At 46.7% G+C, this 15241-nt stretch overlaps 1 protein-coding gene across 1 annotated transcript in view; it reads right to left on the minus strand.

The window, feature by feature from the left end:
- Window positions 1-13015, minus strand: part of ELP3 (elongator acetyltransferase complex subunit 3) — an 83354-nt gene extending 70339 nt beyond the window's left edge. The window contains exons 1-7 of the mRNA NM_001039293.2: window positions 12953-13015; window positions 12347-12443; window positions 10961-11099; window positions 9534-9604; window positions 7889-7952; window positions 6317-6385; window positions 4463-4617 (exon numbers count right to left, since the gene is read on the minus strand). Of these exons, the coding sequence (NP_001034382.1) occupies window positions 4463-4617; window positions 6317-6385; window positions 7889-7952; window positions 9534-9604; window positions 10961-11099; window positions 12347-12443; window positions 12953-12971 (614 nt within the window). The 5' untranslated portion in view covers window positions 12972-13015. The remainder of the gene's footprint in view (window positions 1-4462; window positions 4618-6316; window positions 6386-7888; window positions 7953-9533; window positions 9605-10960; window positions 11100-12346; window positions 12444-12952) is intronic.
- Between the last annotated feature and the right edge of the window lie 2226 nt (window positions 13016-15241).

The following is a 15241-nucleotide window of genomic DNA, read 5'->3' on the forward strand; positions in this document are numbered from 1 at the left end:
TGGATGATCTTTAAGGTCCCCTCCAACCCAAACCATTCTACAGTTCTATAATTCTAATATATGGATCTTTTAAGAAAGCACAGCATCTAATAACCTGACCAAACCCATTTTTCACAGGTTCTCCTGAGCTGGTGCACTCAAGCTTCCAGATGGGTTTGAGAATGCATCAGGAGCACCACATATCAAACCAACCACAGAACCATAGAATCACTGAAGTTGGAAAACACCTCTAAGATCACCCAGCCCTCCCCCACCACACCCACTGCCCACATCCCTCAGTGCCACATCTCCGTGGTACCTGAACACCTCCAGGGATGGTGACTCCAACACATCCCTGGGCAACCAAGTGCTGCTGCAACCACCAGTGTTGGAGGTTCTTTTCCCCTCAGACAGGCTAACGGGTCTTAAAACTGGAGATGCAACCCAACCTCAAAGAGCAGTTATTTAAAACCTGCGTACTCTCTTTGGGAGAAGGCCCTCAAGCAGCTGGATCCATCTGCTTCCAGTCTGCCAGAAGATGAGCGTGGCTGTTGGGATGCCTACAGGAGATCTCCAGGGACACAATGAAAACATTTGTGACAGAGGGAGGCACTGCTGCTTGCTCCCCAGCCCAGCTGAAGGTGCAAACACAAATCATAGAACCAGTAAGACCCATTGGGTCTTTTCCAAGAGACAAAAGCAAGGCATGACAAGCCTGAGCAGAGGGGCACTTACAGCGTTGGCCAACACCAGGAGCTGCAGCTGCTCCACAAAGAACCCAGCACAGCCAGCTGTGCTCTGTTCTGGGTGTCAGTGGCTAATGCACATGGAAAACGAGCCTTGGTTAACAGACCTGTTACGGAAACAGTTCTTATGCTTGCTGTATAGCCAAATATCCTTACATAAATACCAGGTATACAAGATGCTCGTGTTGCAGAGAGGCTCCAGCAGTTCTATTCCCTTCTTACCTTGCTTCTAGGAACATGACTTACAAGGAGATGGAACATCAGTAAAAAAACAGGACGCTGTTAAAACCAGCATTTGACAAATACTTCCTGTGCATTTTAAATACACTGAGAGAAGCCAGGCTTAAAGCTGCAGTGCAAGGAGCTGCATGGGAGCGCAGTCCAGACGGACCTTTCTGAGTCCTCCTGCAGCCCCAGTCACTATTTAAAAGTCAGATCCTGGCTGAGAAAAGAGGTGCTCAGCCCCCAGGGTTAAGTGGTGAGTCACTGTTGCAGTTAAATATGCCCAGCACCTCTAATGACTCACAGGTCAGGTGAGAGGAGCAAAATGCTGGGGAGAAGTTATTTTCATTTACATGTGGATTTTACACCTTCATGGTTCACGTTTTCATCGTCCTCACCAAAGAGCAAAGGCAGATAAAGTCTCTCCTCATCCCGTGGCCAGCTTGCTTCCGAAGCAAACCACAGCACCTTAAGCAAACCACAGCACCTTGAGCAAAGACTTCTGTCTGAATAGTCTACCAAGTGTTCACTGCCTCAATGGGAAGGAACTGCAGAAATATCAGCAACACCTTCTCAAGGAATTTGTTTCCTTCCTCCACTTGCAACAGATTCTCCCTGAAAGCCTCACAGATTCTCTGTTTACCTTTTAGAAATCACAGTTTTGGTTGACCAGTTCTTGTACATAAGATCACTTCTATGCTCATCCATTACAAAAAGAAAAACTGAGCTCTTCAGGTTGATTTATGAACAAAAAAGAATCTTTCTACTGCTTTATAAATACAGATGTGAAGGGAGTTCTTCACATCTCCCAAGTTAGTTGCCCCAGTCTACCCATGAGTTTAGAGCAGCAATCTAACTTACTGCTTCGAGCCACCCCATGAAGATTTCTGCACTCAGAGTTTGGGGTTTATTTATCCCACAGCAGCTGGCTGCAGCCTCACTGCCCCGAGACAGCTCACTCCCTGTGTGCACTGCTGGCTTTCCAGCTGTGGGGCTTACCACGTGGCCTGATTGACTGTAAGACTCCAGATCTGCAAGCAAGCCAGGAGCCAGCTGAGATCGTCAGCAGGAGTCCAAGGGCCAACACCATCTGAGGACTTATTTCTTCAGTCAGACACGCACTGCTGGCTTGGTGAGGAGCAGAAGATACCTCCAGGCAGGCTGCAGTCACAGTGCTGAAACCACATGGGGTCACATCCCTTTTATCTGATTACCTGGGACTGCGTGCTGCAGTAGGGTGGTGAAGACAAAGTATTCTACGAAGACAAACTCAAAATTACGTCAAGAGGATGAGCCCTTTGATGCTGCACAATTCAGCCAGGGTCAGCTTACCTCTGTCACTGCAAAGACAGCATTTGACGTGGAAGCAGACCACGAGTTTAGGACAAAGTCAAGAAATGAGTGGACTGAAGGGGAGAACAGTTTGCAGCTAGGGGCACTGAAGCCCTTACAGGTAGATGATGGCTTGATCAAAGGTCATGCTTCAAAATGCTTCTAAAGGAACCAGCCTGGCTGAAGGTCTCTTTCCCATGCAGGAGATCACTGTACAAAATCTGAAAATGACTGTTTTGACGCAGAGGAAAAATTTCAAGGTTGCCATGCTCCCATTAAAAAGAAGGGGTGAGAGACCAGATCCCAGGTTACAGACAAACAAACCAGGAAAAAATATCACCAGTATGGCTTCTATTAATGGAAGCTGTGAGGAAGAAGGGCTGAACCCTCAAGTACAGAGAGAAACATGTAAAGCTGCATTTATTTATTCCAAGTGTCATTGACCATCACAAAACAGCACCGCAGTGCCACAGTACAACAGCTGTATGTAAGAAGCTTAAAAAGGTCTGATTCATCCCAAACATGATTTTCGTGCCTCTAGAATACTTATGAAATGCAACTTGAGTAACTCCCACATAGTTCCATTTACTGAACATTTAACATGAATTTTATGTTAAAACATATATATATATAGCTTTATTTATCTGCTGGAAAATAAGAAAACCCACATTGTTAGTGCAGGTTTTCTCACGTTGCTCACTCTGTGTACTTGCAAGGCAAGTTTTCATATGCACCTAAAATTACTTGGTGACACAGCCGGTGTCGTAATTAGTTTCTTCAGTCATCTGCAGAGCAAAGGACAGACTATACCAAAAGCAATTTCATCCCCAGTAATATTAGCGAGGCACCTGCAGCAGAAAGCAGTGAGTAACCAAGTCCTGAGCCACCTGATGTACACAAAGGCACGGCACCAAACTGAACAGCCAGCCTGCAAACTCCTCCTCTCTCCCATAGGAGCTGCTCACAATCAGAGCAAAAGAATGCAGTTTGTTTCTCAACCTGTTAGTGATCCTATGGCCTCCATGGTTCCTCTTGCAAAGAGCAGCACAGCGCTTTTTGTCTGGTCATTGAATGAGAAAACAATAATAATAATAACAATAGAGGAAAAAACAGAGGCAGTTTTTCACCCAGAGGGTGGTGACGCACTGAACAGGTTGCCCAAGGAGGCTGTGGATGCCCCATCCCTGGAGGCATTCAAGGCCAGGCTGGATGTGGCTCTGGGCAGCCTGGTCTGCTGGTTGGCAATGCTGCACATAGCAGGGGGTTGGAACTGGATGATCACTGTGGTCCTTTTCAACCCAGGCCATTCCATGATGATGAAAAAAATAAAAGAGCAGAAGCGTTTGCTGCCCTCCAGAGGAAAACCAAATGAAATTACAGCTTTGAAATATGAAGGTAGACACGGGGCCAGACAAGGGCTACTCCTAACCAGTTTTAAAACCGATTGCTTCAGAAGCTGACAGTGATATCAAGGAAAAACCACTGCACTGAGATACGACAACAAGGCAGTGAACGAACTCAGACTGTCAGCAGCGATGACCACCACATCTTAACAGCTCCAAAACATCACATCCTTCTCGTTTTAATCGTCAGTTCTACCCTGCGAAACGCAGTGAAAGTTGTGCGTTTGACGAACCAAAGCACGCGTCCGTGAAACAGCCTCTGATTTTCACTTCACCTACTGTAAAATGAGGAGAACATCTCCCTGTCACTCAATCACTGCAAGGGTAACTGCGTTGGAGAGTGCGAGGGGCGCAGAGCTCCGGAGCAGTGACGCTCTCGGGGCTGAGTCATCCCTTACGGGAGCTGACGTCTGGCCTCCCTCCAAGCCGGGATCAGTTCCCCTTCCCAGTGAAAGGCAATAAATCCCATGGCAATGTGATTCGTCACAACTCCAAATCAAGGTGATGAGGCATAAAAGGCTGAAGTCCAGATGGAATGCCAGAAAATTAGAAAAAAGCTTAGCACTTCCTACCTGAGAAAACAGATAAAGCGCAGCGCTACGCGGTACGCACAGCAATGCTGGAAGCTGAGCTATAAATACTCCGTGCCTAAATATATATTGGGATAAATCTTGCCTGTCAAAAAATGAGACCCAAATGTTTGTATTCGGTATCCCCTGTTCTTACAGCGGCTCGAGAATACTTTTAAATTATTACATTAACAAAGACCAAGGTCCTTACTTGACAGCCTCTGCTACGTTATTGGAGGTGTGACCCGACAGCGCATCGTGAAGGTTTCGGATGAAGTAATCCCTGTAGTCTTCAGGCAAGGCCATGAAAGTTCCACCCATCACAATGAACTCCACTTTATCCACGCTGTGACCCAACTGCTTCAGCTAGAGAAGAACCAGTGAAAAACGAGCAGTTACTCAGCTGAACAACCGCCCCATCTCCTACCAATGAGAAACCATTCCTACTTTTGTAAAGGCTTCTTACAATCCTTCAAGAAACCCAGGGATTAATTCTTCTTGCACAGTGCAGACGCTGTGCCCCGTGCAACAGATTTTCTTGACAAAGCAGAGTAATTTGAGCACAGCAGCTTGCCAGTGTAGTTACAAGTGTTCCAATATGAAGCTGACTTAGATATGGCCATAGGAAGTTTCCTCACTTCTTCACTCCATGTAGAACTGGCCTTGAAAGCTTGTGGAGGAAAAAGGAGACTACACTGAATCCACAGCAAATTTTCCAATGATTTGGAGATAAAGAGCAAATCAGGAAAAAATGGAACAGGACTGAGAATCACAGGACTGAAAATCAGATCTTTTAATCCTCCGGTGAAGACAGAAGTAAAGAATTACTTTGGGAGGCACTATCAGAAATATATTCTACACATAAATAGTGATCAAGAACCAGCAAGTGGGATAAAAACTCTGGAAGACTGTTGTAATAGGGTCTCCCATCAGTAATCGAGTGCCATTCAAAAAAGATGACACCTTAGAAGAGGTTCAAAAGTTGTCAGTTATCTAGTGGGAACAACGGCAGTTAGACAACTAAAAGGTCTGAAAATAACTCCTCTATGGGGATCAACCACAGAATCGTTTGAGTTGGAAGGGACCTGCAGAGGTCACCTGGTCCAACCCTCCTGCAATGAGCAGGGACACCTACAGCTCCATCAGACTAACTCATACTTACAGGAAATGGAAAAGCTGAGGTCGAAAGGGACCCGTGAAGGTCACACAGCCCAACCTCTCTGCTCAAAGCAGCAATTTGTTTAGCACTGTGGTTGTACAGGCATTAAGGATCTTCAAGGACAGAGACTGCACAGCCTCTCTGGGTCCCTGTGTCACTGTCCCTGCTCCACCACTCACACAGCACATGAGCACTTCCTGCTCAGAGGGAGCCTCGTGGCCTTCTCCTTGGGAACCCAGAATTGGACACAGCCCTGCAAACATGACTTCAGCAACGCTGAGGTGAGAGGATGGATCCCTCCCTTGTCCTGCTGGCAGCACTTCCAATGCAGCCCAGCAGGCTGCTGGCCTTTGCATAAGGGCACAGCTCTGCTCACTTTCAGCTTGGTGTCCACCAGGACCCTTTCTATCAAGCTACTTCCCAGCTGGGTGCCCCCAGTTCTGTGTTGTCTGTGCACTTGGTGACGGTGTGCTCTGCCCCAGCACCCAGCTCATACACAGAAAGGTCCACTACTACTGCCCCCACCATCACAGAGTCACAGAACCTCAGAATGGTTTGGGCTAGAAGGGATTTTAAAGCCTATCCAGTCCCAACAGCCTGCCCTGGGCAGCCCAGAGCTGCAGCCAGCCTGGTCTTGGGCACCTTCAAGGATGGGGCACCCACACGTCACTGGGCAGCAGTGCTGGGGCCTCGCTGCTCTCTCTGTGGCAAATTTCCTCCTGGTGTCTAATCTAAATCTCCCTCAACCTATATTGACAGGTGGGGTATACCGCTAGCAATGTGCTTCCAGTTGGAAGAAGAGCTGCTCATCACAACCCATCCCACGCACCATTCTGGGCAATTCAAAGCATTATCGTTGTTTTCATCCCAACCACAACATGCTCCCCTTTCACTGTAAAAATGTACCTGTTCCACTCGATGTCTTGTCTGGAGATAGGGGTCGTACCGAGCCCGAATGGCCCTCATGGATGTAGGCTACAAAAACACAAAGAGAAGCAACAGTTATCCAAGGAGAGTCCTCTAGAGCTCAATTAAACACTCCTTAAGCTAAATACAGACCTTCATTTGAAGCCCCTAACTTCCTTTCTATATGACCAGCTGATGGAAGCCTATTAGCAATCCTCAAAGATAAGGTTCTAAAGTATCTTGCACATCATGCACTGGTTTGTTATTTCATATCAGTTATATTAACAGCTCTAAAGAATAAGGACTCATTTAATCCTGCACAACTCCCACATGCTGGTGGTACTAAACAAGTGACTAAAACATATCCAAAACAACCTGAATTACAAAGCAGTTACATATATACAGGATTGTTCTGCTTTGTGCTAATGTTTAAGAAATGAATTTCAAGTCATTGAAAAATGAACAACCAGTGGGAAAAAACAAAATCATACTAAAAGGATGCTGCATCACCAGTTACCAAATTAATCCAGACTGCATTTTACAACTTTGTATCTGTGTAATGGCTGTGAGCCTTTTGTGTAGTCAGAATAACTTAGTCACAATGACATCTTTCAGCAGACAAAAGGAGAGAGCTATTTTGGTTTAGCTCACTAAATGTATTAGTGAGGTATCACTGCAGACACAGAGACACATTCTCAGATCAGGATATTCTAAGACCACAGATGGAATTCCAGAGGCACTACCTCAATAAGTGGCTTTCTTCAAGAGCTTGACCTTGGTTAGACCATGGGGTGCTGCAGGTTTGCAGGACTGAAGGCAGGTCCAGTAACACAGGATGCTCAGGTCATTATCCAGCTAATGTCTGAGTACCATTGAGAACTGAGATGCCAAAACCTCCTGGATCCCTACTGCAGTGTTTGATGAGCCTCGTGTTAAGATATTCTTACATTAAGTCACAATTATCCATGTTCCCAGACATGCTCATTGCCTCCCATCCTTCCAGTGGGCAGCTCCAAGAAGGGATATGACTCTGCCTTCTCTGTACCCTTCCCTCAGACCCTTCCAGAGCCACAGGCAAACCTTTATGTTTTTCCTGGACTGTTTTGTTAGGAAAAAATCTGACACAGACTGATAACTCTTGCTGAAATGAATATTAGCTGTGGTTGTACAAATTGCACGCAGCAGTGCCCCAGGGGAGTCAGTAATGTCACCTTCAACTGCTCTTACTCACTCGTCACCTACCACAGCTGGAAACTCAAGCTAACAGCTGTTCTCACACCACCAGGTCCCACACAGCTGCAGTACAGGAGCAGCACTTGCCCTGCTCAGAGTCACTGCTCTACAGCACAGTACGCACAGAACAGCAGCAACAGAAGTGAAGTGAGGGGAAAAAAACCAACTGCTGTAATAATTAAGAAGTTCCAGTCTTGTAGCTGAGCTGCTTTGGATCTCTGCATTTACAAAGCCTGTTATTGTTTGCAAAAACATGGGTGAATTTGTAGAAGTAATGAGCAGCCTAATCCAAGAGTACAGAGAGGGCAGGCACAGCATTGTGGCAGACAGAAGTAATACCTCATATCCAGTGTAAGACTGCGTTGAATATTCAAAATCAGAATCAGGGCCACCTGGGCAGTATCTGCAAATATGAAAAGACAAAAAAAAAACAACAACCAGGCATCAAACTCATGCAGTTACAACAACTGTTACCTGTCTGAAGTACAATATATAATATAGAAGGGTGCATGCAAAGCAGGCACTGCTCTGACAATCCCAACTCTCATTAGAAAGGCAGGGGAACGTGAATGAGAACGAGGAAATCAAAACCAATCCAGATCTGTCAAATGACTACAGCCACACAAAACAAGCTGGTAAGAAAGAAACAACGTGCCCAGAGAGGTGGTGGTACTCAGTCCCTGCAGACACCCAGGATCAGGCTGGACAGGGCTCTGAGCTGTGGGTGCCCCTGCTCACTGCAGGGAGTGGGACGGATGGCCTTTAAAGGTCCCTTCCAACTCAAACAATTCTATGATTGGTATTAAATGACAACTGCTGTCTCGCCAGGTTGGTCTGAAACTCTTTGACAGAGCAAGAAAGACTTACAGCAATCACAACGTGACTGCTAGCAACGAGAGGACTGGTAGATGGCAGACAGTAATTAAAAGGAAAATAAATTTATTCTGAAGTATCCTCAGCTTTCCTTTGAGAGCTATGGGATTAATGGCCCACCTACAGTCACTGTGCAGTCAAACACAACCTGAGGCAGGAAGGCTGACAGTGCATGTACTGAACGCAGCCAACAGACAGGTAACGGAGCTGTCAAAACACCACCTCTATCAAACCAGAAATATAGAGTTCACAGCACAATGGATTCGTTTCCTCACTGCCTGCCCTGCAAACTCAACCCAAATCATCTGTCACCATTATAAAATTAATGACCAAATTAGCACGGCCGAATTAATTTGCTGGTGAAGTCTGGGCAGTTCAACCGAAGAGACTTCATGTACGTCATTACCTGCAACATCTCAAACACAACGGCTGCTCATGCGAAAAAAGAACGAATGGAGCCAGCTCGCCCTGTGAGGCAGCTGGTACTGAGATGCACTGACGTCTCAGAAGTCACAAGTGGAAGAGAAAAGCAATGTTTTTAAACAGATGAATTGATACGCTCGGGAAGGAAAAAACCCACAAAAAAACAGATGAGACTTCAGGAGCACAGAACCGTAGGTCAAAAAACAGAGGCAACATATTTCAAGGTAAATTGAGCTTGGGTTCCTCAATTCAAATAAAACTCTGAAGCTATTCCCTTAATACCACAAGCTCTTGGCAGATACGGCTCTTCCATCTGTGCTCTCATTTTGTTCCAGAGCCAAGCAATGCCAGCACTGAGCAAGTTTTTTGGTAGACAACGCCTGCACCTCCTCAGGTGGGTTTCAGTTCAGCAGTTCTCAAACTTCTCAGATTATTATGCCCTCTTTCTTTTCTGTTGAGCCTTCTCCTATCTTGCTACACACCCACACTACTCTCATAGCACAACACACCTGCAGACCTTCACAACAGGTTGACCTGTAGCGTGACATCCAGGTATCAGCAATCTGCAACTCTGCACTTGTGCACAAAGGAAGTCCGTCCCTAAAACTATTGCTGCAAATTATACCAACGTATACAAAGCCACTGGGAAACAGCCCTCTCTTCGGTCACCCACGTCAGTCATACTTACACACATATGTTGCCTGTGAAGTTAATGTGCGGACACCTGTGTGGTTTGCACATCACAGCCACGACAGCAATCTGTAATGAGCAGAGAGAAATTGCAGTAATTGCTTCTGAAGTTACAGAAATGAAGTGCATGATGATGGCTACGTAAACACGTGCATCTGCGAGATCCTATTTAAAGATGTTCTCTGCTCAGTCTGCCACCTAAAATATCTGCGCGTTCACTCTTGAGAAAAAGAAGATTACATATGTATCAAGAAACAGGAATCCTATTATTAAGTACTTTCACAGTTCGGAATAAGCTGGTAGTGTATTATGAAGACCCAGGTGTCCTATGAAATGTGATTAACAACTCTACTGAAGAGATATCCCAGTGTACATGCAGGTATTGAGCAGGACCACCTAGCGTGCATCTAACACAGTGCAAGGGTGAGAGTGTGCCAATAACACCACCCGCAAGATGAAAATGGGGGAGATGACAAGAAGGAGAAAGACAAAAGAAGGACAATAAAAATAGCTTCCTCCTCCCGCCTCGCTGAGATGAGCCTTTCTTGCAGGCTGATCTCACATAGCTTTTCACACATCAAATGTAAGCATAACCTAAGAAGCTGCCTTCCCTCTTTACAGGAGCAAGGGGAATGAGAGACACAGTAAAGGTTTCTAGTGCCTTCTCATTTGGAGCACCCATCTTGGATACCACGTTAGCAGAAACTCTGGTTAGAATCATAGAATCACAAGGTTATAAAGGACCTATAAGATCACCTAATCCAACCATCCTCCCATTACCATTACTATCACCAGCCACTAAACCATATCACGTAGCTCCTCATCCAGACGAGTTGGGTTGGAGTAAGAGCTCAATGAAATATTCTGTAACTACAAATAAGAAGAAAGCACAGAGAAGGAATTCTTAATGAAATTCAGATATTTGATTTATAAGAACGGAACACTTCTGGGATTTTGGTTTTTGGTGGTTTCATTGTTCTTTTTCTGTTAACTTCAGCTTAGGTATGCTATATGCACAGTCAGAAAACTTACAAGCACACAGCTGAATGTCAGCTGTACTTCTATTAGTGCTTTCAGTTTAATAAACCTTTTAAAGAAATGCATTAACCCTGACAGTTCACCTTTGTGCATTGAGAGGGTCTAAGAACAACACCACAGTGTTTCTACAGCAACTACAAAGCTAGATACACTGCTCTGAAGTAAACATTTCTCCTCTTCTTCCTCTTCTCCCAAAGGCTTTGAAAGCAATAGCCCCTTGGGCACATCACCGAAAAGACAAGCTGGAAGCTGGCACTGCAGCCAGCACACATTCGTTAAAGCTTCTGGGCATTCAACACCCATATCTTTGAGAACAATTAAACCTCCCACAATTGAGACCAGAGAAGGATGGTGGTGGATAGATGGAGGGAACGGCTCTGTGCTTACCCCACTAGCCGTCCTTATGGGCTTGGCCTTCAGCTTTGGCACCAGCGCCTTGCGGTGCTGTGGTGGGACGGCAGCGATGATGTCAACCAACCGCGGCTGTGCCGAGAGCCCATACTTTGCTGAGGTTTTGGTTTTCAGCCTGAAAGCAAAAATGCCTCGCATTAATGACCCCGTTCAGACTTACGTACCTCCATTCCACAGCATTACTGTTCTGTTTGTTGGAGACTTAGGTGGGCTCACCCAGTTTGCCTTTAAAGCTGAGTGTAATTCCTTGCAACTGCTGCACTGGGTATTTAAGTTACAGCAAATAAACTCCAAAGAAAGTTGATATAGGAACACCGGGACAACATTTGATTATCTTACATATTTGAGTGTTCTACATACATAAAGAAAGAGATTTCTTTAAACAGAAACTTCATTCAAAACCTGCTGTTAAGAAGGTTTGATTTAAACTTTAGCTATAAATCAATCTCTCTTCCCTGGTAGAACTGGCTTTGGAATTGGTAAGATGAACACAGATGGAAACACCAAAAGGCAACGGCACGTTTCTTAGTGCTTTTCAACAGTGCAATACTGGACAATGCCCTCATTAGTAAGCTATAACTTTTGGCTAGCCATGCTGCAATCAGGCAGGTGGACCAGATGATCTCAGAATGTCCCTTCTAACTGAGCTAATCTATTTTAATACAACTCATGTGGCACTCTGGGCACTACCAACGAATAAGTAATGCATGATTTCAAGTCACTATAATAATTAGCAGATCTCAGTACCTTTATCATCAGATACTGGCAAAAGAAGCGAGACTATCCTATGAAAAGAAAGATGTGGACCTGTTGGAGGACATCCAGAGGAGGGCCACAAAAAGGATCCCAGGGATGGAACACCTCTGCTATGAGGACAGACTGACAGAGCTGGGGCTGTGCAGCATGGAGAAGAGAAGGCTTAAGGGAGACCTGAGAGTGGCCTTTCAGTACCTAAAGGGGGCTGTGAAAAGGAAGGGGACAAACTCTTTAGCTGAGTCTGATGTGACAGGACGAGGGGAAATGGTTTCAAATTAAAAGAGGGGAGACTTAGATGGGATATAAGGAAAATGTTTTTTACAGTTAGGGTGATGAGGCACTGGCACAGGTCGCCCTGAAAGGCGGTGGTGCCCCATCCTTGGAGACACTGCAGATCAGGCTGGACGGGGCTGTGAGCACTGATGGAGCTGCGGGTGTCCCTGTTCAGTGCAGGGAGTGGGATCAGACAGCCTTTAAGTGTCCCTTCCAACTCATATGATTCTATCAAAATAAAACATTGTAAAAAACAATACTGAAGATAAATGACTGCACAGGAAATGCTCAACACTTACGAACCAGCTCTTCAGTGTCATCAGAGTGACTTACTTGTTCAGATTCACATCTTTTCCTTGCTCGTGAGCCTCAATTAACTGTTTTATGATGTCAGCTATTGTCATCATCATCAGCTCTGCATGGCTGAGATCTGAAATGAGAACAAAACAAACAACATTGATGCTCCACGACAAACTCCACCTTGGGGGTCACCTCTTCTCACAGGTAACGGCAACAGGACGAGAGGTGATGGCCTCAAGTTGTGCCAGGGGAGATCGGTGTTGGGGATTAGGAAGAAATGGCCTGGCAAGAGCGGTGATGCAGTGGCACAGACTGCACGGGGCGCTGGTGGAGTTGCTGTCCGTGGAGGCACGGATGGGGCACAGAGGGATGCGGTCAGTGGGCACGGTGGGGTGGGCTGGCATTGGACTTGTTGATCTCGGAGGCCTTTTCCAACCAGGATGGCTCTCTGACTCAAGGCCCACCAGCAGATAGGTGTGAGGCTGCAGCAGACAAGGCAAGGCGTGCACACCACACGGTGACGCATGCAACGCGAAGGGTTCAGCTCGCTTCCCAACCCCATCCAGCCCGGCCTTGAGCACTGCCCTACCACACGCACACAGGGCCCAAGCCTCGCCACGGGCCCCTCCCGCCCGGTACCTTTCCGCTTCTGCCCCATCCCGCTGCCTCCGCTCCCTCACGGCTCACACACGGACCGCTACCGTAAAGCTACGCCGCCCGTCGTAAAAGCGTCGCACTGCCGGAAAGCGACGGAAAGCCATCGGGGAAGAGGGAGAAGTGAGCTGTGCGTGCCCAGAGCTCTACGCGGTAAGTCCGCCAGCCGCCAGGGGGCGCTGTGGCAGGACAGGCAGCGGGAGCTCGGCAGAACCCGGAAGTGAGTGTTGGGACGTTCATTGATTGCTAAGTGGGGTTTTTTTGGTTGTTGTAGTTTTGTTTACCCTTCACCGGGATTTTGTGGCTTTGGGTTGGATTTGATTCACTTTTCCCGCTTTTTGTTAATGTTTTAGAGGACTTTCTTGACATTTTATTGCGGCTTTTTTGGCTTAAAGCAACTTTCTTGCTATTTTACAGGGCTTTGTAGCCTTTTGCTGGTCATTACTGCTATCTCACGGAGTTCTCTTAGTATTTTATTGGGACTAATCGATTCTTGCTGTTCCTATGTTTGGGTTTTCATGCTTTCCTATTTATAACTGTTTTTAGTAAGATTTTACCCCTTGTGCTGATATTTTGCATGATTTTGTTGATGTTTTGATGAGTTTTATTGACTTCTTACTGTTCTTTTTATTGATATTTTATTGGGTTCAATTGATCTCCTATGGAGTTGTGTCATTTCTATAACGTTTTCAATTGATCCTTTGCTGGAACAGGTTGCCCAAGGAGGCTGTGGATGCCCCATCCCTGGAGGCATTCAAGGCCAGGCTGGATGTGGCTCTGGGCAGCCTGGTCTGCTGGTTGGCAATGCTGCACATAGCAGGGGGTTGGAACGAGATGATCACTGTGGTCCTTTTCAACCCAGGCCATTCTATGATTCTATGATTCTCATACTGATATTTTTCAAAGCTCTCTCGATATTTTAGGGTGTTTTTATTTTGTTGGTTTTCACAGACTTTTATTACTTCAGGACCTGCATGGCTCCAGGAGCCCCTGGGACCACCAGACCCCACTCACACCGGGGAGCCGAGCCCAGGCTCCCCCCAAGCCCTTCTCCCCTCCAGCGCTAGATGGTAGCAGAGCATTTACATAATACCCAAAAAATCCTCCAACCTCCTGACGGAGAGCTCCAGATCTGAGAGGAAGGAGCCGTGAGGAGGAGCTGCCCAGAGGACGGAGAAGCTCTGTGCTGTTTCCAGGGATCGCACTGAAGGCTCTGTGATAAGGGCCCTGCTCGGCCTGGGATGGATTTGGGGGTCAGAGACCTGCTGGGGCCTCTTGCAGCCCAAATCCTCCTACGTTCCTATGAAATGTGCTCAAAATCATATACTCACGGAAATGTTTTGGGTTGAAAGAGACCTCTAAAGGCCATAGTGGTCCAACTCCCAGCAATGAACAGGGACACTCCCAGTTCCATCAGTGCTCACAGCCCCGTCCAGCCTAATCTTCAGTGTCTCCAAGGATGGGGCACCACCACCTCTCTGGGCAACCTGCACCAGTGCCTCACTGTTCTTAGTGTGAAGAACTTCTTCGTTATATTCAATCTAAATCTCTCTGCTTTTAGTTCAAAACCGTTTCCCCTTGTCCTATCACAACAGATCCTGCTAAAGAGTCTGTCCCCTTCTTTCTTAAGAGTTCCCATATAGTTCTAATGCAGTGCTTTGTGGCCCCAAGCGAGGGCTTCTGTCCATCTGAGGTCCCACTGAAGACCAGTTTCCCCCACTGGAGTCCAAGGACACCTCCCCACACTGCCACACTGTCAGTGCTCCCCATGACTGATGCTAGATGAGGCCGAGTGAGCTCTAAGCACCATTTTCTTTTGGTGTGGGCAATGAGGTGGGCAGCCCTGTGCCTCTGTCCGCAGCTCTGATTTAACGTGAAATCCTTCCAGGAATCTCCAGTAATTCCTTGAATGCACATGAGCTTCCACATCTACAACTAATTGAGGCAAGGAGTTCCATGGCTATCTTGCATGAGAATCTATCAGAGAGTCCCAGAGTGGATAGGGTAGGAAGGAACCTTAAAGCTCACCCAGCCCCAACCCCTGTCCAACATCTCCCACCAACCCAGGCTGCCCGAAGCCCCATCCAGCCTGGCCTTGGGCAGTGCCAGGGATGGGACACCCACAACTTCAGCCAGTCCTGGTGCATCACCACGGGTTACAGAGCATCTATCCAGTCATGCATTTCCTGCCATCATCTTTCCAAATCTATTGCAGCAGCTTCTGTGCAGCAGAGGACATTTCAGATGTGATAATGCTGTGAAGGGTTGTCATGA

This window comes from Gallus gallus, chromosome 3 (assembly GCF_016699485.2).
Source record: "Gallus gallus isolate bGalGal1 chromosome 3, bGalGal1.mat.broiler.GRCg7b, whole genome shotgun sequence".
NCBI lineage: Eukaryota > Metazoa > Chordata > Aves > Galliformes > Phasianidae > Gallus > Gallus gallus.